Below are 23,002 nucleotides of genomic sequence, written 5' to 3' on the forward strand. Positions count from 1 at the left end.
ACAAACACCCCCCCTGTTTTACATTTGCTAGGTATTACTGCCCCAGTTCCTGCAGAGAGTAAAACCTTCTCCAGCGTTTCCACGCCGATTTCTGCTGGGAAAGGGGCTGCAGCCCAGGGGAAGTCAGGAACGCCTCTTGCCATACAGCAGCCAGTTCAGGTGAGGAAGCATTTTTTCATGGTTTTCCACTTTATTTCGAAGTTTTCCATCTTGAGAGTGAACAAATCTGTCAGTGTTCCCCTCCATTTTATCAAAAGGAAAGAATTAATTTCTAGAAACTTTTTTTTCCACTTTTAAAGTGCTGTGAACCTCTAAAGGTGATAGAAAATTCCCACCAATATTAGTGAAACTTTTGGGGAGGGGGTCTTCATCATTCCTCCTCTTTAAGAGAATCGACTACTTAGTGATGATTTAATGGGATGTCAGGGCTGTTGATGTTTGTACTTCCAGATTTCTGGAAGTACAAGCTAGAATAGTTCTATTTTTATGGAAAAATACATCTTAGATTTGGGTATTTACACCTGAGATGCAAGGGAGGTGCCTGCAAGCGCTTTCACCAACGCCCAACGTTGTCTTGGCAGGCATGTTTTGGCAGTTCGTTGTTATTTGGTGAAATCACTCTGGGATTGTAAACAAAGTGATATTTCTTTTTGTTTATTCTGCAGACTAAGCCTGGCGTGATCAGTTCTGTCTCAGGCCTGAACCTCGGGAAAGGTCCCTTGCAGATCCAGGTTGTTGGGAAAGGATTACCGCAGCTCGTGCCCTCGGTCCCCGTGCAAGGCCAACAGCTGGTGAGCATGCACTGATGTGGGGGGGGGCGTTAAAGGAAGAGTCTGCAGAGGGCTCTTCCGAGGAATGGTCTTGAGGGGACGATGCGGACGAGGGCTGGCGACCGTCAAGCTTTGTCGTTGAAAGAAATGAAGTTTCTTCGCAGGTTGTTGCGTATCCCTTTAGTGTGGGAACTCTAAATATACCGAAATACAAATATATATAAATTTGGTATCTTTGGTATATTTATATATTGGTATATTTGGGGTATATATACCAATTTATATGTGTAATCTAAATACGCCAAAAGCTGTTTTGTCAAAGCAAGCAGAAGCCTTCCTCCGTACTTAAAATCCGTGGTGATCCACACTTTCTCCTTTTGCTCATTCCCCTAATTCTAAACCAATTCGATCCATCATCTTCCTTCCTAGAGCAGTTGCCAGTCTCCACAATTCTGCTCCTGTATCTCAATTCCCTCAAAAGAGAATAAATTCCCAGTAGGCTGGGCTCGGTCCAGCTGCTGGCATGGGTTAAACCCGGTGTGTCGGCGCTGTCCCCTCTCACCCCTGTTCTTTCTTCTCCCAGCAATATGACAGCAAGCTTGGTCTGAAGAAAGCCCCAACACTACAGCCCAGCAAGGAAGCTTGGTGAGTGCATCGGGGTTGGGGGCTGATAAATTAAAGCATCAGAGACTGTCTCGTTGCTGTGGCTCCATTCGTTACCGTAGTATATTTCTGTGGCCCTTCTTCCACGTGATGCTGTTAATGCTAGAAACAGGGAATTTTGCACGTCAAACCCGCTCCCCCCCCAGCAGTTTTCCCTCTTCTCCTTCCGTCCAGTTTTCTGGAGCAGCTGCACAAACACCAGGGCGCGGTGCTGCATCCTGACTACAAGACGTCCTTCCGCTCCTTCAACGATGCCTTGCAGCGGCTCCTGCCCTACCACGTCTACCAGGGGATGCTGCCCTCTGCTCAAGACTACAGGAAGGGTAAGTCCTCCCAGGGGGACCGGCACAGAGCTCCCTGGGGCTGCTAAAACGTGAGGACGGTGGATTGAGCTTTAAAAAAAAGTGGGGTTTTTTAGTTCTAAAAAAAAAATGGAGAAACCATCTACACCTTCACTCGAGAAAAACATAAATTCCCAAGACAATATATTGGAAGTTTTCCCGGGTTTCTGACCTGGAATAGTTCAAAGGTAATTAAAGTTTTGTCACAGTCTCTGTACGTTTTGAGAAATGGTTAAAACAGATCTTGGCAAATTGTTAACTAATCGCAGCAATTAAAAATTACGCTGAACCTCTTTTTTCAGGGTCTCCCCCAAGTGAGTCCACTAAAAAAGTTAATAATAAAGAGCCACTGACCCCGTGTCTGCATTTGCCTTGTGACACAAACTTTCTTTTCTCCCCACCCTCCTCTTCCTTCACAGTGGACGAGGAGTTTGAAGTGGTGTCTACCCAGCTGCTAAAGCGCACACAAGCGATGTTGAACAAGTACCGCCTGCTGCTCTTAGAGGAGTCTCGGGTGAGTCCGGCGTCCTGCCTTCTCCAATCTCACCGATGGGGCTAGAAACACAATTATTTCTCCAACGCGGGCTGCTCCGATCAACCCGCGGTTTTACTGGTTCAAGTTGAGTGCCATGGCCCTGTGGTGCTGCCGCGGTGGAGTCGGTGGGGGCTCAGCCCCTGGATTTTGGCAGAAATCTGAAAGCTTTGCCGTCCCTACCGTCAGCTCAGTCAGGTCTTGGCAAGCAGTTGGTATTTATTTTGCCATGAATTCAGCAGAAGGCAGCTCTGCATTCAGCCTTCGTTGCTCTTTATGAACAGAGGTGGGGAAAAAATCGGGAAGAGTTAATTAAGAAGAGTGGGTTAAGGTGGTGGTGATGTGTAACTGCAGCCGCTCTTCCTCCCCATCCCTCTCCTCTCCCTCCCCCTTTCTGTTCCTTGCCTGCAGAGAGTGAGTCCGTCTGCGGAGATGGTGATGATCGACCGCATGTTTATACAGGAAGAAAAGACCATGTTAGCGCTTGACAAGCAATTGGCAAAGGAGAAACCAGGTGGGAGACGAATTATTCCCATTGTTTGTCCACCTTTTATAACCGTATGCTTGGGTTTTGATGTTTTCCTCTTTTTCGGAGGCTAAGCGTGAGGTCTCTGGGCCCTGCGATGCTCAGGGCAGGACAGTGTCAGCCTGTTCCACCACGGTCAGCGGGGATTTGGGGGAAAAGCTGTTGAAAGCAAGAGTGAGCGTTACCTGCTGCTGGCTGTACTCTTCCCCGCTCGCTCCTTTACGTTAAAGATCTCGGTGGCCAAAATCTTATTAAACGCAAAGCATGTGCAGTGTTCAGGCTCCTGACAAACTCCTCTTTGTTCCTGGTTGCTCTGGAGGTCCTTTATTAAAGGTTTGTGCTAAGTTACTGTGTCTTTCTCCGAGCGAGATAATAAGGGATAAACTCTGTAAGAAGTGGAAGTTCTCGAAGGGAAGAGGGACTGAGAGGCGTGAGAGGGGAAAAGAAAAAAAATAATACATCCTAGCACAAGCAGGCAAATTTGCAAAATACGTGTATTTTGCAATAACATTATTGTGATAATAATACTTCTTATTTAAAAAAAAAACCTTTAATCGAGGGATAGCGTTTCACGATCACGCTAACGCCCTGACGCGGTCTTTCTGTTCCAGACGAGTACGTCTCCTCGTCCTCCCGCTCACAGAGCCTCTCTTCCTCGGCAGCCCTGGCCTCCGTCTCCAGCTCGAACGCCAGCCCCTGAGAGCCTGAAGGTGCCCCCCGTGCAGATGACCCCCCCCATCCACCCCACCAAGCTGGTGATCAAGCACAGCGGGGGCTCCCCGTCGGTCACCTGGGCCAAGGCATCCCCCTCTCTGGACGGGGACGAGGACGCCTTGCCCTCGAGGAGCAAACCCCCCATCAAAACCTACGAGGCGCGCAGTCGGATCGGCCTCAAGTTGAAAATCAAGCAGGAGGCCGGCCTCAGCAAAGTGGTCCACAACACCGCCTTGGACCCCGTGCACCAGCCGCCCCCCGTGTGCCACGTCATCAAAGGACCCGACCCGCACGCCTCCGGCACCGTCGTCACCCCACCGCCACCGGGCAGATGAACGGGACCGTTGACCATGTAACCTCGGCTCCCGCCGAGAAGAAACCCATCGTGACCTACTGCCGGCTCCCTCTTCGCAAGACCTACCGCGAGAACGTGGACGCTTTCGTGGCCGAGAAACCCGCCGACGCCTGCCCCAAGGGGAGCGCCCCGAAAGCCGACAAACTCCCCGGCGCCCTCGTCATCAAGCAGGAGGACGGATCCAGGAGCGTGATCACCTCCCACAAGAGCCAGGACAGCCCTTCGGCGACCGCCGCGGAGAAGAGCCGGCCGGAGGAGAGCTCCAAGCTCCTCTTCTTCAACAGGAGCGACGCTCGCTCCCTGGTCCTGCAGGACAGCCCGGCCCCGCAGAAGACCGACGACTCCACCAGTGGCCTTATGAAGGAGCTTGCGGAAGTCGAGGACGAATTTTACCGCGGGATGATAAAACCCGAGCCCCCCGACCAGGGTTCGGGTTCAGAACTCACCTGGGAGGTGCCGCTGCCCCCGGCCAAGCGTAGAAAGTCGGAGTCCTTCGAGGTGGACAACGCCAGCTTCTCCAGCGACAGCCCCCAGGACGATTCCCTCAACGAGCACCTCCAGAGCGCCATCGACAGCATCCTCAACCTGCAGCAACCTCAGACTGGGGGCCAGAACGTCCGGACGCCTTCCTCTTCTTACAACTCCTCCTCCTCCCCCTTCTCCTCACCCGTCCACCGTACGGACGCCTACCTTGCCCCTAATCACAACGGTGGCCTTGGAGCAAGGACGTTGAACAGATAACAGAGAACCCAAACGAAGCGGCAGCGGGACACTGAACAAGGACTGGAGAGGAAGAAGAAGGAGGAGAAGAAGCAGCAGCAGCTCTTGCTGGTTGGATGCGGTTGAGCGCCCCCCCTCCGGTGGTGCCGCCTCCCAGAGACCCGACGGGCCGGGCCTGGGACGGGAGGGACGGGGAAACGGAGGGCGTCCCTGGGATGTTTTGCCCTCGTGTTTATAAAAATGGGGGGGGTTTCGGATGTTTTAAAGTGCGGGCGGAGGTCGGATTTACGATCCGCATGACCTCGGCGGCAAGTGCGGTGCGACCGAGCGCCCGGGGGTGGACTGGTGGGGCTCGTAGGTATTGTCGGCTGTGTAATTTAGATTCTGTAACAAATTGCTAATATGAATATCTGATCGGTCTATTCTCTCTCCCCCCCCCCCCCCCCCCCCCCCCGACCCTGCTCCCACCCCGGCCGGCCGTAAGCTCCGGAGCAGGTCGTGAATCAAAACCGGTGGGAGGCCAAAGAGGACTCTGCAGTCGTGTTGCCCCAGGGGCAAAATTTATCCTTCCTTTTTAAGTTATTTTGGATACCGCGCAAGTTTTTGGACCCTCTGGCTGGTCAGCGAAGGGCAAAAAAAAAAAAGAGAAGGAAACACAAACACTAATGGCTAAAAGGAAAAGCAAAGTTTACAGTTTTATGCCTGGAGGAGAAGCAAATCCCTCGAGGGTGGGATCTGGCAGGGGAGGGGAGGAATAGCGTCCAGCCGGGGAAGCGGAGGTGGGGGATGACTCCGTTTCTGCTTTTCCCTGTCACCTGTCACCCCCCCCCAGCTCTGCCTCAGCTCTCCCACCCAGACTGATGTCAAACATGGCAGGAAGGATGAGGGTTTTTTTAAGGCGGGGGGGGGGGGGGGAGAGCAATTATACACTGCAAGTGCAGCCTTTCCAAAAAAAAAAAAAAAAAAAAAAAAAAAAAAGTATTTTGTGAGATGCTAGAAGCTCCCGGGAGGATCCGTCCGTTCCTGCTCTGCCTTAGGGCCTCCCTCCCACCACGGTGCCAGCCAGGACGCCAGCTTTTTTTCCCATTTTCCCTACATTTGTGCCCGCAAGCCCCGCCTGCCTCCCTCCATCCTGTTTTCCCCCCCTTTTTTTTTTCCTTTTGGAGGCAATAAGTTAACCTCTTTTTTTTTTTTTTTTTTTTTTAAGTGCCATCGGGTGCGTGTGCCACTGTCCCATCTCCTTCACAGCCTGGTCCCCTCCCCAGCCAGCTACACCAGCCTATACGCATACATATACATACATCCGCATATATAAATATATATGATTGGCGAGTGCCGGGGGGTGTGTGTGTATATATGTATGTACATACACAGCAGCGGGGGGGGGGGTGTATGTGTAAGGGCAGCTCCCGTGCTTTGGAAAACTTGGGGAAATGGGATTTTGGGGCAAAACACTGCAGATCTGGGGCAGAGCGAAGGGCAGAGACCTCGGGGGAGGGGGGGGGTGATGACACCCACCCCCCTCCCTGTAACGGAGGGCGAGGGTCTGGGCGGGAACGGGGAAAGAACGAACAGCATCTGAACGTTGGGTTTTTTCCGGGTTTGGTTTGTTGGTTTTCTCGGATTTTGTTTTTTTTTGTTTTGGTTTGGTTTTTTTGCTCCGGTGAAAGGGAGCCTCTGTGCAGTGTTGGGTGGTGGTAAACAGGGAGGGATCACCCTTGGAAACAGAAAAACATCCTTCCTCTCCAGCCGGCGTCGGCTTCCCTTCCTCCAAAACCCACCAAACAATAACCAAAAAAAAAAAAACCCAAAAAAGTGAAGTTTCAAAGGCTGGTGCAACAAAACCAGGGCAGAGCCACCACCCTGCCAAAGTTTTTTGGTTTTTTTTTTTTTAGGGTGAAAAAAAGTAACAAAAGCGGGAATTTTGCTCCCCTCGCTCTCCAGACCCGCAGCGTGCCGTAACGCCGGAGCGTGCGTGGCATCGCCCAGTGCCGGGACGGCCGCTCCGGTGGGACGAGGCTGGGGAGGAGCTGCCGGGGGGGGGGGATGGGATTTTCCTTTCCTTTCCTGAGCCTGGGAACGGGGCGGCGAGCACGCTCGGCATTCCTGTGCGCTTGCTCACGGCACGCTGGCTCACCAACACCCGGCTTCGGCCGCCGAAATTCCCCCCCGCCCCGTTGCCTGAATCCTGCTCTTTCCTCCAGAAATTCCCGGTGGTTTTTTTATTTCTCCCATTCTCGTGGAAAAAGCGCGATACCCCCCCTAATCCCGCATCACTCCCAAATGGAGCAGATGAGTTTTGGGAATGCTGGCAGCCCCCACGCGCTTCCTTGCTCCCTCGTCTCCTCTTTTTTCACCCCAAAAAAATAAGGCCTTAGAGGGGAGCGGGATTCATCCCGCCAACCGCTCCCAAGGGAAGGGGCTTGGAGGGGAGAGGGGGCTGGATCTGGCGCTCCCCGGGAATTTGGGGGGGGGCCCCCCTTTGCTCGTCCCTAGGCTGGAGCGAGCAAACCCAAGGGTAATTATTTTGGGGTTTTTTTATTTTTTATGATTATTTTTATTTTATTTTTCCTGCACGGTTGGACGCGGCACGGGCGGATGCCGCCGAGCAGCCAGGACCCCCTGAGCCCCCGGCACAGCGGCTCGGCACGGGTGGGTCGGGGTAGCAATAAGGGATGACGATTCCCAGGCTAAAAATATTTGGCGTTTTCTTTTTTATATATACGTATATATATATAAAAATGTATATTAAATTGTTTGGGGTTTTTGTTTAGTGTCTAATTTTTTTATTTTTTTATTTTTTTTTAAGCGAGAAGGAAGCGTGGATTGGGATCGTTAGCTCCTTATTTTTCCTTTCCCTGCGAGACGGATCTGTTGGAAAACCCAAAAAGGGCCGTTTGATGCCGGGGGGGGCAGCTCTTCCCTGCCCCCCGGTTTTGGGGAGAAAAATCCAGGTTTGGCCATTGGGATCTTGCGTTGCACCCCAGGGGGGGTAAGCCCTTTCCCACTTTTTGCAATCCACATTTTGGGGGGGTTTAATCCCCATTCTTGGGGGGGAGGGAGGCAAAAGTTGGAGGGGGCCTCCCCAAAATCCTGCCCCGTCCTCGCCCCCAGAGCGGTGACGGAGACCCCCAAATGAGTCTGACGACCCCCCCCATCCCCTCCCACCCCACCAGTACCAGTGAACGCTCTCACCGTTTGAAACAAAATATAGTACTATAAAATAATTTTGTACTGTATTTATTGTGTATAACGATTTTTTTAAAGAATTATGTACATTTAGTACTTCTGTGTAAATTAAATCGCTCTTCTTTTTAAAAACGGCGCCCGCCTCGGTGGTCCCTCTTGCTTTCGGCAACCCCCCCCCCACCCATATCGGGAAAATAATTAAAATCCAGGTAAAACCGAAAAGTGGCCGCTGAGACCCCAGATGAAGGGAGGGGTCCTGGCCTTGGGGGGAACCCGGAGTGACCCTCTGCATTTCAGGGTGAATTCTGAGGGGTTTGGGACTTGCAGCTAAGGTGAGGAAGAACCTGAATCCTGACCCGTGAGTGGGGCCGCAGGTCTCGGGGAGACAATGAAGAACCTGGGGAGAGGGGTTGGGGTTTTCTTTTTTGGGGGGGGGGTCTGGCATGGGAACTGTGGAACTGTGGTGGCTGGTTCTTGCGATCCCTCTCCCAACCCCCTCGCTGTTATTAATTTATTAATTTTTTTTTTTTTCTTTTATGGCTTCATCTCAACCCCGCCTTGCCCTGATAATTTATGTTAATATATTCCCCCCCCCCCCCCCAGCCCTTTTCTCCCGGCCACCTCCGGCCCCCCGCTCAGATCTTCAGGACCTTCGGCATCGCCGGGAAAGGGATTTTTTTTTCCTAAAAAAAAAAAAAAGAGGAAGAAAAGGGACAAGTCGCATCGGCCAGGAGCAGCGTCCCGCTCTGGAAAGCGGCGCTGGCAGCTCCGCTCCCCTTGCGGACCCCCCTGACAGTCTTTCACCGCTTTTTGGGGGGAAAAAAAGGCTAAGAGGAGAAAAACCCCCTGGCCCTGTGAACGGCAGCCCCGAGCCTCACCGGGAAGGCGAAAACAACCCCCAAAACCTCCTTTTTCTGCTCAATTTTGCAGCGTTTCTCCTCCGAGGAGCCCAGGACGGGTTGAGGGGTGGGGGGAATCCCACCGAGCACCCCCCAGCACCCCATGGCTCAGCCCTTCCAGCTGAACCGAGCAGACCCCCCTTCGCCAGCCCCCCCCCCCCCAACCCAACCCACCCAAAGGACACCCATTTTGGGGTTGCCGCTCCCCCCCCCTTTGCACATCTCACCAGGGATATCCCCCCCCCCCAATCCATCGCCAGGATGTTCAGCTGGATGCGGAAAAACGAGAAGAAGAGCCCCGAGGTGGTCCGCACCGTCACCGAGGGGCTGAAGACCCTCTACAAGAAGAAACTTTTACCGGTGGAGGAATTTTACCGTTTCCACGATTTCCACTCGCCAGCTTTGGAAGACGCCGATTTTCGATAATAAACCGATGGTGTTGGTGGTGGGGCAATATTCCACCGGGAAAACCACTTTTATCCGTTACCTGTTGGAGCAGGAGATTCCCGGGAGCCGGATCGGTCCCGAACCCACCACCGATTCCTTCGTGGCCATCATGCACGGGGAGACGGAGGGGATCACGCCGGGCAACGCCCTCATCGTCGATCCCAAAAAACCTTTCCGGAAACTTAATCCTTTTGGGAATACTTTCCTCAATCGGTAAGTGCAGCCCCCACCCCAATATTCCACCACCCCCCCGCCACCATCATCATCACCACCACCACCACCACCACCCCAGGGCTGGGTGAGGGGGGGTCCCGCTCCACCCAGTAAGCCACAAGTTGAGCCTTGCTGGAGCAAAGCGCCCCCCCCCCCCCAAAAAATGGGGGACACCCCCCCCGATCCCACCTTGGGAGGGGGGATCCCAGATTTCACCCTCCGATTCTTGGGGTTTTTTCCCCAATTTTGGGGTATTTTCTCTCAACCCCCCCAAAAGCCCAAAATGTGGGGGGCAGCGCCCCCCCCCCCAGACCCTGTGGGGGGGTCCCGTTTGGGGACACCCCTTGGAAAGGAGGGGGGTGGGGTCTGCTCCCCACCCCCACGGGTGGGGGGGTCGGGAAGGGGGGGATGAGCCAGGCATCAGGAATGCGGCTCCGGAGCCTGCCAAGGCCCCGCTGGCCCAGAGCCGCCCCCCCCCCGCCCTCGGAAAGAGGCCGTCAGGGGCTGGCAGATGCGCTGGCACTTGGGGGGGGCCCCCCCCAGCCACGAGTGGGTGCTGCCCACCTACTCCCCCCCCCGCTCCCACGGACCCCCTTGCAATCCCAGACCCGGGGGGGTCCGGGGGGGGGGGGCACTAACGCGGCTCCTCCCGCGCAGGTTCATGTGCGCCCACCTCCCCAACCAGGTGCTGGAGAGCATCAGCCTGATCGACACCCCCGGCATCCTCTCGGGGGCCAAACAGCGCGTCTGCCGGGGTGAGGGGGGGCCCCCCCACCCGCGACCGGGACACGCGTGGGTTGGGGGGGGGGGGTTCCCCACCCCTTCCAACCTGGGGGTGGGGGAGGGGCGTGAGTGGGGCCCCAAGGAAATGGAGGGGTGCAAGATGCAGTGGGGGGGGGACGGGGGGGGGTAAAGGGTAACGGGGTGCAAAATGTAAGGGGGGACTGCAAAGCGTTATGGGGCATGCACGGTTTAGTGGGGTGCAAACAGGGGTGCAAAGCATAGTGGGGTGCAAAGAGGAGGTGCGACACGCAGCGGGGTGCCAAGAGGTGGCTGCAAGGCACAGGGGGGTGCAGATGGGGGGGGTGCAAGGTGTAATAGGGTGCTGCTGGGGGGGGGGGGGTGCGAGGCGCAGCGGGGTGCTAATGGGGGAGGGGGGTTGCAAACCGTAACGGGGTGCCAACGGAGGTTGCAAAACGCAGCGGGGTGCTGCTGGGTGGTGCAAGTCCCAGCGGGTGCCAAGGGGTGGGGTAGAGCCGGGGGGGGGGTGCTAGCTGGCGGGGTGAGGCTCCAGCGATGGGTGCCAAAGGCGATGCAATGGGGTTCTGCCAAGGGCTGGGGGGGGGGGTGCCAGTGCTCCCCCCACCCCCACCCCACTGCCCTCCAGGGCCGGATGAGCAACAAGGGGGTCCTGTGGGGCAGGGGGAGGGGTATCTGGGATCCCCTTTGCAGAGCTGGGCAGGTGGGGGGGGGCTCGCCCCACATCCCCGGGGCTGCTGCCAACTTTCCAGGCAAGGTGCCCCACTGCAGAGGCCGTGCCCCCCCCCCCCCCGGACCCCCCCCTCCTTTTCCTTCCCTACTCTGAAACCCTCGGCCTCTGCCAAGAGCCTTGGCACCGGCTCCCGAAATGGCCCCATGGATGGGGGGGGGGCTTGGCTGGAGGAGACTCCCCCCCCAGGTGGGGGGGCCTGGAAAAGAGGGGGCTGGGAAAAGGGGGAGGCTGGAAAAAGGGGGGGGGGCTGGGAAAAGTTGGGGTCAGGGCTGTGGGCTGGGACTGGGTCGAGGCCAAATTCCTGGTTGGATGCTCTCCGTTGTGGTATGCATGGGGGGCCGGGGTTGGGGCCAGGGTTAAGGACAAGGACGGGGTCAGGGGTAGGGACCGGGACGGGAATGGGGACAGACAGACTTTTCCCAGGACTTGCCGCGTTTCCTTTTTTGGTGCTTTTTTTTCAGGCTCTCAGGGCCTCCCGCTGCCGAGGGGGGGCCGGGGAGGGAGCAGGGGCCATTGTGGAGGGGCCATGGGCGTCACAGCACCCCACTGGCCCCCAACACCCCGGAGTGCTGCCGAGCGTGGCCACCGCATGGGCGGGGGTTGGGTGCTGCACGGGGGGGGGGGTGTCAGGGCTGGGGGGGGGGCTCAGTGGAGGGGTGCAGCGAAGGGGAGGGCTAAGCAAGACCCCATTGGTGGGACCCTGCTCCAGGCAGGGGCTGGGGTGGGGGGTTTGAGTTGGGGTTGGGTTTAGGGTTGGGTTTGAGTTTAGGGTCGGGTTTGGGGGTTAGGGTTGGGATTAGGGTTGAGGTTGGGGGTTAGGGTTGGGGTTAGAGTTGAGATTAAGGTTGGGTTTGAGGTTGGGGTTAGGGTTAGAGTTTAGGTTGGAATTAGGGTTGGGTTTTGAGGTCGGTTTTGGCTTCCCCTCCGTGCAGACCCCTCCAGGGTGCCGCTCATTTGCACCTTGTGCATGGCAGCACCCCCCCTTCCTGGGGTCCCCCACCCCCACGGGCACCCCAGCCCAGCCCCAGAGGAGCCCCCAATTCTCCCTTCCTGCCCTCCCCTCCCAGGTTATGACTTCCCGGCCGTGCTGCAGTGGTTCGCCGAGCGCGTGGACCTCATCATCCTCCTCTTCGACGCCCACAAGCTGGAGATCTCGGACGAGTTCTCCGAGGCCATCCGAGCCCTCAAGGGCAACGAGGACAAGATCCGGGTGGTCCTGAACAAGGCCGACATGGTGGAGACGCAGCAGCTGATGCGCGTCTACGGGGCGCTGATGTGGTCCCTGGGCAAGGTGTTCAACACCCCCGAGGTGCTGCGCGTCTTCATCGGGTCCTTCTGGTCCGAACCGCTCCTCATCACCGACAACCGGCAGCTCTTTGAGTTGGAGGAGCAGGACTTGTTCCAGGACATCCAGAACCTGCCTCGAAATGCCGCCCTGAGGAAGCTCAATGACCTCGTCAAGCGGGCACGGCTCGTTAGGGTGAGTGCGGCCAGCTGGGTGCGTGTGTCCTCTCCACGGCTCCGGTGGGGCCACGGGGACATGAGGACTCCTCGGAGCTCTCCCCATCTCCAGGAGGAGAAGGAGCACTGATGGTTTGGGGTCCCCTTTCCTGGCCCCAGGAGGGGGCTCAGGGGGTCCCCTCAGTCCCGGTGGCTCCCGGCCATCTCCAACAATGGCCCTATTGCCTGGGGGGGGGGGAACGTCATCGTGTTCCCCCCTCCCACCCCATCCTGTGCCTGGCTTCCTCGTTAAGGGTTTCCCGTGAGGTAGCGCCTTCCGCCCCTGTGATTACAGAATAATTAACGTGCCCCCCCCCAGCCCCCACTCCCAGGCAAGTTCCCTGCTCCCCCCCCTCAATGTGCTGAGACCCCCCCAGGATTGTGGGGGACTGGTTTAGGGCTGGGGAGGGGGGAGATGAAGCAGCCCTCTGTCCCCCAACCCATCACCCTGGCATCTGGCCACGGGGGTCCGGGGGGGTGGACGGAAGGGAGGGGGTGGGGGTTGGCGTTATTCCTCGTCTCCCTCTTCCCCCCCCGCTCCCCCCCGCCACCGCCGCCGGCCTTATCGCATCCGGCCACCTGCGGCCGCGGCCCTTTGTGCGGCGCGGGGATGGGGACGGGATTGCCATGTGTGCTGGGATGGGGATGGAAATGCGAATGTGGACATGGGGATGGAGATGGGACAGGGATGGGGACAGGGACAGAATGGGGATGGAGATGGGACAGGGATGGGGCCGTGTGGTGGGTGGGCACCCAGACACCCCCCCCCCCCCCCCGTGGGACAACCCCCCTCAGTTTCAGCTCTCCCACTGAAGGCTCTCGGCCGTGGAGGGGACCCAGGCATCCGGGTTCCCACGCTTCCCACCCTGTGCCGTGCCGTGCAATCCACCACCGGCACAACACCCGGCCCCCCCCCCCCACCTTCCTGCAGAAGGGACCCCCCAGGTGCCCTGACACCCCCTCCCTTTGCCCCCAGGTCCACGCGCACATCATCAGCCGCCTGAAGAAGGAGATGCCCTCCGTCTTCGGGAAGGACAACAAGAAGAAGCAGCTCATCGCCAAACTGCCGGTCCTCTTCGCCCGCATCCAGCTGGAGCATCACATCCCGCCCGGAGACTTCCCCGACTGTGCCCGCATGCAGGTGGGGGTCGGGGAGGGGGGGTCGCGACATCCGTGCCAGGGGTGGGGGGCAGCAGGATGCCAACCCGTGTGCTGGGGGGGATCTGGTGGGATGATGAGCCCCGTGCTGGGATGCTGACCCCCATGCTGGGGGGGGTCCATTGGGATGCTGACCCCTGTGCAAGGGTTCCGTAGGGATGCCAACCCCTGTGCCGGGGTGTCCGGCAGGATGCTGATCCCTGTGCAAAGAGATCCATCAGGATGCTGAATCCTGTGCTGGGGGGAGACTGGTGGGATGCTGACCCCCCATGCCAGGGGGGTCCATCGGGATGCTGACCCCCTCCCCATGTCATCCCCCCCTCCTCCCCATCCAGGAGCTGCTGCTGGTCCACGACTTCGCCCGGTTCCCGGCGCTGAAGCCGCGGATGCTGGAGGCGCTGGACGAGCTGCTGACGACCGACATCGCCGCCCTGATGCCGTTGCTGCGTCAGGAGGAGCTGGAAGCCCCCGAGGGCGCCGGGGTGCAGGGGGGAGCCTTCGACGGTACCCGCCAGGGCCCCTTCAGCGGGACGGAAGAGGAAGAGGAAGAAGGCGAGGAAGAGGAGGAATGGGTGGTGACGAAGGACAAGGCCAAGTACGACGAGATCTTCTACGGGCTGGCTCCGATGGGGGGGAAGCTGAGCGGGCGGCGGGCGCGGGGGTGGATGGTGAGCAGCAACTTGCCCAGCTCCGTCCTGGGCCGAATCTGGCAGCTGAGCGACGTCGACCGCGACGGCATGTTGGACGCCGAAGAGTTCGCCTTGGCCGGTCACCTCATCGGGGCGAAACTGGAGGGGAGGGGGCTGCCGGCTGACCTGCCACCCCGCTTGGTGCCCCCCTCCAAGCGTCGGCCCAAGGGATCCGCTGAGTAGCCCACCCCCCCCAATCCTGCAAAGCCCCCCCCCCGAGATCTCTCCCCACGCCCCAATAAAGGGAGGATGCGGCTGATGGAGCCATGGCGGTTGTGGGTCTGGGGAGGGGTGGGTGTGCAAGGGGGGGGGGGGGGGGAGTGTGCAAAAAGGGTGGGTGTGCAGGGGTGTGTGTGAAGGAGGGTGAGAAAAGTGGTGGGTGTGCAAGGAGGGATGATGGGGGTGGATGTGCAAGGAGGGGGTGGATGTACATGGGGGAGTGTGTGTGTGGGGGTGCGTGACAGAGGGGTGTGCAAGGGAGAAGGTGTGTGCAAGAGAAGGGTTGTAAGGAGGGGTGAGTGTGCAAGGGAGGGGTGCAAGGTGGGGTGGGTGTGCAAGGGGTATGTGTGCAGGGGGGGGATTGCAAAGGAGGGGGTGCGTGGGGGGGGGGATGCCCATGGGGTGTCAGGGGCTGGCACACACATGTGCATGAACGTGTGGGTGCTTGTGCATGTGTGTACATGCATGCATGTGGGGGGGGGTTGTGCATGGGTGGGTGCTCGTACATGTATGTGAGGGTGTCCGATGACATGGGAGCAGGGGCGTGAATGCGTGTACGTGCACACGGCGGAGGTGCACACGTGTGTCAGCATGCGTGGGGGGGCGAGGGAGCGCATGTGCGCACACGGAGGTGGATGCACGCGCATGGGCGTGTGCAGGGCTGTGGGAGGGCATGCACGAGGCGGGGAGGGAGGCGAGAACACGCGTGTCCAGGCATGAAGTTGCGTGTGCGCGCGTGTGCCAGAGCTTCGGGGGTTTGGGGCACATCTGGAGCCGGTTCGGGGGTCCGAGGCCCCCTCCTGGGCCCACGCCCGGGGTGTTTGGGGCACATCTGGGGGGGGGGGGACACACATCTGGAGCCCCCCCCAAGACACAGCTGGACACCGCCCTTCCCAAGATGGCGGCGCCGCCCTTCCCCGCCCTCCCCAAGATGGCGCCGCCGCCCTTCCCCGCCCTCCCCAAGATGGCGTCCCCGCCTCTCCCCGCCCTCCCCAAGATGGCGGCCGGAAGTGGCTGCGCAGCGCTTCCGTCAAGCCGCCGCGGCCTGGCTCTTCCTTTCAAGATGGCGGCGCCCGCGGCGTCCACCTCGTTCCTGGGCCTGAGCCTCGGGTCGCGGGATCCCGCCACCGTCCGCCGCCGCTCCCGCGGTCCCCGCAACCGCAAGAAGGGCTGGAAGCGCTGGGCCGGCCCCGAGGCGCGGCTGGGCCGCGAAATCGGCGACTTCCTCGAGGACGTGGTGCTGCAGCAGCGGGCCACAGGGTGAGGGCGGCGGGGGGGGTCACGGGACACCCGGCGGCGTCGTCATCTCTTGGGGGGGTCACGAACGGCTTCGGGAGGGGCTGAGGGCACCGGGGGGGGGGGGAGTCCTGGGGGAGCGAGAGGCCCCCAGAGGCCACGTGGACCCTTCGGGCTGGGGACGATGGACTTGCGAGGTGTGAGAGGGGCTTTGGGGGGCTCAGAGGGGCTTTGGGGTGTCCCGGTGGGGGGGGGGCCTAGGGCCGGGGGGGGGGGCTTGAGGGCCCTGGGAGGAGAGGTTGGGGGGGGGTCCCTGAGCGAGGTGGGGGGCTGAGAGGGGTATTGGCGGGGGGGGGCTGGAGCTGGGGGGGGCGCGAGGGGGGCTTGGGTTATGTGTAAGGGGTAAAGGGGGGGGACCCTGAGGTTTGGGGGGGCACTGGGGGGTGTTGGAAGCCTTGGGGGGGCTGTTGGGGGAAGGGGGAGCCCCCCTTGGGAATTGACCAGGGTCGGGTGGGGGCTCCTCCTCAGGGGGCTGATCGCGGAGCAGCCAGACGAGGGGCTCTTCTTCGTGGACGCCAGCAATGCGGAGAAGGGTGAGTGGGGTTGGGTTTTTTTGGGGGGGGGCACACAACGACACCCCAACTTCCTTTCCTCGGTGTTTGGGGGTGACGTGTGTGTGTCCCCCCCCGCCGGTGCGCCCCAGATCGGCAACTGAACAAGGGCAAGGAGAAGCCCCTGCACGTCGACCTCGTCCTGCAGCCCGACTCCAAGGTGCCGGCACCCAACAAGTGAGGGGGGACGGCGTGGGGGGGGGACACAACATGGTGACGTTGCACCCCACCACCCCCCCCCCCTCCCCGCAGTATTTTGGCTCACCAGATCCCCAACGGGCGGAAAGAGAAGCGACGACGGCAGTTTTGGGAGAAACAAGCGGAAAAGGGGGTGCTGCCCCGCGCCGAGCGGCGCCTGCGAGCCCGGCTGCGGCGAGGGGGGGCTCCGCCGGATAAAGCGCCGGAAAAGGGGCGCTCGGACCCCGAAAGGGGCTTCTACGACATCTGGGGGGCTGATAGTAAGTGGGGGGGGGGGGGCACATGCTGGTTGTAGGGGGGCTTCCCGGCAGGAATTGGCACCAGCCCGGGTGTTTTTGGGGATGTTTCCCCCGCTTTTGCAGCAAGGTCTTTCCCGGGGGCATTGGGAGGGAGGGCACCAAGCAAAATTTGGGGTTTTTGTGTGAAAATCGGAGGGGGTGGCTTCTCCCCCTAGGGCCAAGGTGGGATTAACCTCGAGTGGTGCCCCGGGGGGGGCACAAAAACCAGAGCGACGCGGGGAACGACCCCCAGTTTTATTCACTTGTGTCAGGGGAACCCCTCCCTCCTGTGGGGCTTGGGGGGGTGGGGGGGTGGTCAGCATTGCCCTCTCCCCCGAGCCTGTCCTGGGAGCTTTGGAGTGAGGGGGGGGTGCCGGTTTCCCCGCAGACCCCCTGGACCAGGCGCTGGCGGGGCAGGACAGCTGGTTCCTGCAGCAGACCAAGAAGCAGAGGGTGAAGGTGAGTCTGGGGGGGGGGGCACAGCCGGGCAGAGACCCTCACCCCAGCTGCCCCCCCCCCCCCCGCCCCGCAGCGCCCTGCTAGGCTGCAGACGAAGCCTTCGCAGGTCCCCGCCGTGGAGGTGATCGCCGCCGGCGGTTCCTACAACCCCACCTTTGAGGACCACCAGGTTTGGGGGGGGGGGGGGGGGCTGTGGGTGCGGGGTGGTCATCCCCCCCCTCCGCCCCCAGCACGGGGAGGGGGCTGTCCCCTTTGTTTTGGGGGTGACGGTGCCGCCGGCCCCCACAGGCGCTGCTGCTGCGGGCTCACGAGGTGGAGGTGAGGAAGAAGAGGGCGGAGGACAAGGTGGAGAGGCAGCTGAAGATCCCCGAGGGCGCTGAGCTCCCCACTGCGGTGAGACCCCTGCCCCGGACCCACAGCGCGGGTTTGGGGGGGCCCTGCAGCCCCCCCCACCCCCCCCAACCCCTTTCCTTGGGAGTGGGTTGGGGGGGCACAGGAGAGGCTCCATTCCGAAACCGGGGTGGTGACCCCCCCTTCTCGCCCCCAGGAGACGGTTTTCCAGGAGCAGTGCGAGGGGCTGCTGGAGGAGTCGGGGGACGAGGAAGATGAGGAGGCGCCGGCAGCGCCGGCAGAGCCCGGGGATGCGCCAAAACCGGCCCCGCGGCAGGAGAAGAAGACGGAGCAGCAGCGCCGGCGGGAGAAGGAAGCCCGAGCCCTGGTGCGGGGACGGCTCCGGGGGGGACGCACGCACGACGGCTCAGGGGGCGCGTGGGGGGGTCTGCCGGGTTCCTGACGCGGTTGTGCCCGCAGGCGGCCCGGCAGCGCCGGGAGAAGGCGGCGCGTTGCCGGCAGGCAGCAGGAGCTTTTCCGCCTGCGTTCGCTGCGGCGGCAGGTGAAGCGGTGGGAAGCGGAGCTGCTGCGACGACGGCAGGCGCGTTTGGCCAAGCGTCGGGCGAAGGACGCGCTGCCCCGACGCCTGGGGCCCCTCAAGTGAGTGGGGAGAGGGTGTGTGTGTGTGGGGCTGCCTGATATCACCACCCTCTCTCTCTGTACCCCCCCCATCCCCACAGGTACGAGGAGCCCAGCCTGGAGGTACAGCTGAGCGACGAGCTGGCCGAGTCCCTGCGCACGTTGAAGGTGGGTCACCCCCCTTGGGGGGGGCCACTGGGGGGGGGGGGTGTCAACACCCAGTGATGAGACCCATCCTTGCGCTAGGAGGATTCGCAGCCCCCCCCCGCCACGGGGGGGGGTTGGGAATGTGAAGGTCTCCGGGGTCCCGGGACCTCATCATGTAGGCGAGGGCCTGGGTGCTGAGAGTGCCAGCACCTCCACAGGATGGTGCTGGGGGGGTGTGTGTGTGAAATGGCTCCTCCGCTCCCTTCCCCGCTGGAGGGAGCCCCCCCAAACCTGGCTGACCTGGCTGGGAGGTGGGGGGGGGGTATGTCCCCTGCCACCCTGTGCCCCCCACCCCCAACATGCCGTCGCTGACCCACTCGGCCCCCCCCCAGCCCGAGGGCAGCGTCCTGCGCGACCGCTTCAAGAGCCTGCAGAAGAGGAGCCTGATCGAGCCGCGGGAGAGGGCCAAGTAAGCGGGGAGGGGGGGGGCGAGGGGGGGTCATTCTGACGGCCCCACGGATTCGGGGCAGGTTGGGGGGGTCGATTTTTGACCCGTTTCTTCATATCTTTCACCAGGTTCAAGAGGAGGTATCGCCTGAAATACGTGGAGAAGAGAGCTTTCCGGGAAGTGACGTGAGTAGGGGACCCCTCCCTGACCGGCCATTCTCTGTTACAGGCTGTAGCCGCCGGATCCCGCCGGGCGCTGCATCCCAATAAAACCCTTTGCACCAGCGCCGTCTCCTTTGGGTTCGCAGCGGTGGGGCTGGGGGGTGGCTCCCCCCCCCCAACCCCGGGAGGGGCCCTGGCAGATGGTGCCTGGCTCAGCCCCTTTCCCTTCTTTAGAGCTATTAGAGAGCGGATTAGAGGCTGCAAATCCGGGGGGGTGGGGTGTGCCAGGCACCCTGCGGCACCAGGGGCCTCCCCTGCCATGCTGGGGGGGGGGAGATATCGTCCAGCGACACCCCCCAACCCCCCAGTTAGAGCTCAGCGCTCAATCCTCCAGCCCATTTATTTACATTTCGGGGGGGGCTCTGCCCCCCCCATTCCCTCTACCAAATAAATAACTTCTTCCCCCCCCCCCAGCCCAGAGGCCGTCGGGGTGCAGATCGTGGGGCTCCCCCCCCCCTCCGCCCCACTCCCCGCTTGCACCATGACGTGAAGAGGTCGATCAACGCCGAGACTCGGCATCAGCCCTTGCGGCAAACCGGAGAGGGGGGAACCCCGGAAATTTGGGGGGGGGTGGGCAGCACCGTCTTCCCCCCTGTGGCAGGGGGGGGTTCAGACGTAGGCGGACTCGCTGGACTGCGTCCGGCCGAGCGCAGGCGCGGGGACCGGGGGGGAAAGGTCTTTCTTGCGCACTTCCACCAAGGATTTGCGACGCGCCTGCACCCCCCGGACGGCGGCTTTGACCTTGCGCCAACCCAAGTGGTTGAGCTCGGCCAGGTTGAGGAGGACGCAAACGCCGCTGACGGCGAACATGAAGACCAAAAAGACGGTCTTCTCGGTGGGCCGCGAGACGTAACACTCCACCTCTTTGACGCAAGGGTAACGATCGCACTCGAAGATGGCCGGCACGTTAAATCCGTAGAGGAAATACTGCCCGGCTAGGAAACCGATCTCCAGGGCGTTGCGGAAAACCACCTGGATGACGTAGAAACGGGAGATGCCCTCTTGTCGTTTGGTTTTGGAGCTGCGGGGGGGTCGCGGCGGCGGGCCGGGTAGCTCCTTCGCCTCCAGGCAGTCGGGTTCTTCCTTGCACCCCCCCTCCGGACTGGGTGCCAGCACCCCGTTGATCGTCTTGGTCTTCTTGGTTTCGCGACCGTCCCGTTCCAAGAGCGGGTAGAGGAAGGAGTAGCGCCGTTCCCGTTGCTTGGCCGACTGATGGACGGAGTATGTGATGAAGCAGAGGCTGGGGGTGCAGACCAGGATGATCTGGAAGACCCAGTAGCGGATGTGGGAGATGGGGAAGGCTTTGTCGTAGCACGCCTGGTTGCAGCCCGGCTGCAGCGTGTTGCACATGAACATGGTCTGCTCGTCCTCGTACACCGTCTCTCCCACGATGGCCACGATCAGGATACGGAAAATCACCACCACCGTCAGCAGGATCCTGCTCGATAGGAGGGAGGGAGGGAGGAGGTGCGACCGCCCGGACCCTGACACGTGGGTCCTACCTGGATGTGCAGATCCTACCTGGACACGTGGGTCCTACATGGGCACTGGGATACGTGGGTTGAACTGCGACAACGTGGGTCAAACCAGGCTACATGGGTTGAACCCGGACACGTGGGTCTGACCTGGACCTGGACCCCCCAGGTCCCACTCAGACACATGGGTTGAACCCAGACCCCCAGGTCCAACCCAAACCCAGACCCCCAGGTCCTACCTGGACCCCTGGGTGCTTCCCAGGCCCATCTCCCCCCATGCCACCGCCCCTGACCTTGACCCATCCTGGGGCCGCGGGCACCCGTCGATACTCGTCCCTCTCGCTGCAGCTCTCCCAGGAGGGGTGGGGACAAGTGGGGTGGGGGGTGTCATCCCCTGCCTCCCCCCCCCCGGGACAGCGGGACCCCCCCCCCAGTGCCCCGTGCACCCCATGGCAGGTGGGAGCCCATTCCCAGGCGCCCTGAGGGAGCTGGGGTGGAGGCTTGGGGGGGGGGGGGGATGTGGGGTGCAGGTTTGGGGATGTGCTGCTAGCGGGGGACACGTGGGGACCTTCTCCTGTCTCCTGTCCCCTCGCCCACACCTGCATCTCACCGGGCACCGCTGGTCCCCAAAATGCAGCCGATGGCCCCCTCCTCCAGCGAGGACCCCCCCCGTGGCCGGCCCCCACGCGGGAAGGGCCCCCCCGGGCTATGACCGTCCCCACGGTGTCCCTGTTATCACAGCTGTCACCTCCTGCCAGCGGGGAGGTGACAGCAGGGAGATGACAGTGGGTCCCTCTGCCACCCCTACACCCGAGGCCACCTCCCAGCCCCTTGGCGGCGGGGGGGGTGCCCTGTGGGGACCCGTTGTCACCCCACATAGACCCACTGTGGCCCCGAGGGTGATGGGCCCCCCCCCAGGGGCAGTTGCTGACCCTGGGGGGAAGACAGGGTGGTGTGGGGATGCTGCCCCCGGGGGGCAGCGTGGGGCTGGGGCGGCGGTGGGGCCGTGTGTGTGTCCCCCGCCGTGGGCTCACCTGCCGATCATGGTGGAGTGCTGCTGCACCGCCGCCTCCAGCAGCCGCTCCAGGATGGTCCATTCGCCCATCGCGTCGGGACCGGGGGGCGCCGGCCCGGGCCCCCCCCCCCCGCGCCCCGCCGGGCCCCCCCCGCTCAGCGCCGCGGCCGCAGCAGCTGCCGCCGCCCGGGAGCGCCGAGCGCGGCCCCGGCTGTGCGCGGCCCCGGGGAGCGGCGGGAACGCGCGGGGCGGCCCCGGTACCGGCGGGGGCGGGGGGGCTGCGCGGGGGCGATGCACGGTTATACTGGGGGATGTGCTGGCTCTACTGGGGGATGCACTGGTTATACTGTGTGATACACTAGTTATATTGGGGGATGTGCTGGTTATCCTGGGGGGGGGGATGCACTGGTTATACTGGGGGGATGCACTGGTTATACTGGGGGGTGGGCAATCCCCTGGGCGCCCCCCAAAAACGAGCCAGGGGGGTTGGGCTGCCCCCACCATGGCCGAACTGCTCTGCATCTCCGGGGCCGGGGGGGGGGACACACAACACACCTGGGGCGGGGGCACTCTGTGCAGGGGGACAACAACACTGTGTGTGTGTGGGGACACCCTCGTGCTGGGTTTGGGGGGGGACACGCCCTCGTGCAAGGTGCGGGGGGGGGGGGGAATGTGCACAGTGTGCGCTCGGGGGGGGGCTTTTATGTGGAGGGGTGTACCTTTGCAGGGGTCCCACTGACCACCCGCCCCACCCTCCCCACAGCGGAGCCTGAGGCTACAGCCCCAAGGTGAGCCGTTGTCCCCCCACTCGTGTCCCGTCCCCCCCCCCCGAGCACTCCATGACTGGAACTGCCGAAACGTCCACCAATGTCCGCCAACACCGGGCCGTTTCCAGACACTGCGCAGGATGTTGGTGCAAGGGCAGCAGGCGGCCGTCGAGCTTCACTCCCCCCTCCCCGGCTCCTTTCCCTCCGCACTAACTACCTTCATGATGCTCCTATTTTCAGCCGGGTTGAGCTTGGTTTGGTTTGGGTTTTTATTTTCCCCCCGCTGCTAATCCGCACAGGAAGCTTTCGCCGAGCCTGCCGGGTTTAAAAATAGGGAAAAAAAAGCTTCAAAACCGAAGTTATTCCAGCAATTTAATTCTTTTTCCCTCTCTGCCCGGTGGCGGCTGGACCCCAAACTCCCACCCCAGTGTTCCCCGGTTGCCTCTGTAATTCTCTGGCGGCTCGGTGGCCTTTCTGGAATAAAGTTGTGGAAAATTTGAGCCGGGCTGCGGTTGTGGTTTTTTTTGGGGGGGGGGGGGGGGGGGGGGGGGGGGGGGGGGGGTTCGGCGTGGGTGTTTTGCCAAGCAGCGCCCTGGGGTGAGGCCGAAGGCTCCCACCTTGACCTGCTGTGGGTTTCCCGGGGCCTAACCAACTCTTATCCCCTCGTTTGGAACTTAAAAATTAAGACACACACCCCCCCCCCCCCCCCCCCCCCCGGGTTGCAGATCTCTCCCAGTGACTGTTGCTTCTA

The 23,002-nt window shown here is 61.3% G+C and overlaps 4 protein-coding genes and 1 long non-coding RNA gene across 5 annotated transcripts in view; 4 read left to right on the top strand and 1 right to left on the bottom strand.

Moving 5' to 3' along the window:
- The window catches only part of BICRA (BRD4 interacting chromatin remodeling complex associated protein), a 36,077-nt gene extending 31,042 nt beyond the window's left edge, over window positions 1-5,035 (top strand). Inside the window, 9 exon segments of the mRNA XM_030006598.2 lie at window positions 32-159; window positions 666-791; window positions 1,354-1,415; window positions 1,608-1,756; window positions 2,194-2,288; window positions 2,718-2,820; window positions 3,444-3,504; window positions 3,506-3,863; window positions 3,866-5,035. Coding sequence (XP_029862458.1) covers window positions 32-159; window positions 666-791; window positions 1,354-1,415; window positions 1,608-1,756; window positions 2,194-2,288; window positions 2,718-2,820; window positions 3,444-3,504; window positions 3,506-3,863; window positions 3,866-4,642 — 1,859 coding nt within the window. The 3' untranslated portion in view covers window positions 4,643-5,035.
- Window positions 5,036-8,063: 3,028 nt separating this feature from the next.
- On the top strand, window positions 8,064-14,471 carry LOC115338153 (EH domain-containing protein 2-like). The gene is given in 6 exon segments (XM_030006593.2): window positions 8,064-9,126; window positions 9,128-9,369; window positions 10,027-10,124; window positions 11,929-12,341; window positions 13,338-13,502; window positions 13,855-14,471. Coding segments are annotated over 6 exon segments (2,235 nt in total). The 5' UTR covers window positions 8,064-8,346; the 3' UTR covers window positions 14,392-14,471.
- Window positions 14,472-15,310: 839 nt separating this feature from the next.
- Window positions 15,311-19,056, top strand: NOP53 (NOP53 ribosome biogenesis factor). The gene is given in 13 exon segments (XM_030006594.2): window positions 15,311-15,687; window positions 16,192-16,256; window positions 16,367-16,451; window positions 16,527-16,732; window positions 17,139-17,209; window positions 17,283-17,378; window positions 17,498-17,602; window positions 17,757-17,927; window positions 18,020-18,055; window positions 18,057-18,199; window positions 18,280-18,346; window positions 18,718-18,794; window positions 18,902-19,056. Coding segments are annotated over 13 exon segments (1,545 nt in total). The 5' UTR covers window positions 15,311-15,325; the 3' UTR covers window positions 18,963-19,056.
- A 260-nt stretch (window positions 19,057-19,316) lies between these two features.
- Window positions 19,317-21,697, bottom strand: LOC115338155 (gap junction delta-2 protein-like). Its single transcript, XM_030006595.2, has 2 exons — window positions 21,504-21,697; window positions 19,317-20,432 (listed from the first exon to the last, which is right to left on the bottom strand). The coding sequence occupies exons 1-2, from the start codon at window positions 21,572-21,574 to the stop codon at window positions 19,604-19,606; spliced, it is 900 nt and encodes a 299-aa protein (XP_029862455.1). The 5' UTR covers window positions 21,575-21,697; the 3' UTR covers window positions 19,317-19,603.
- Window positions 20,413-22,751, top strand: LOC115338156. Its single transcript, XR_003922343.1, has 2 exons — window positions 20,413-20,523; window positions 22,248-22,751. It is a non-coding gene; the product is annotated as an uncharacterized LOC115338156 (long non-coding RNA).
- Window positions 22,752-23,002: the final 251 nt, after the last annotated feature.

This window comes from Aquila chrysaetos, unplaced genomic scaffold, assembly GCF_900496995.4.
Source record: "Aquila chrysaetos chrysaetos unplaced genomic scaffold, bAquChr1.4, whole genome shotgun sequence".
Classification (NCBI taxonomy): Eukaryota; Metazoa; Chordata; class Aves; order Accipitriformes; family Accipitridae; genus Aquila; species Aquila chrysaetos.

Excerpts from the sequence above, each read along its gene's own strand:
- LOC115338155 (XM_030006595.2), bottom strand. The coding sequence starts at position 21,574 with ATGGGCGAATGGACCATCCTGGAGCGGCTGCTGGAGGCGGCGGTGCAG. Across the intron at positions 20,433-21,503 it reads CACTCCACCATGATCGGCAG|GATCCTGCTGACGGTGGTGG; the intron begins GTGAGCCCACGG and ends CCTATCGAGCAG.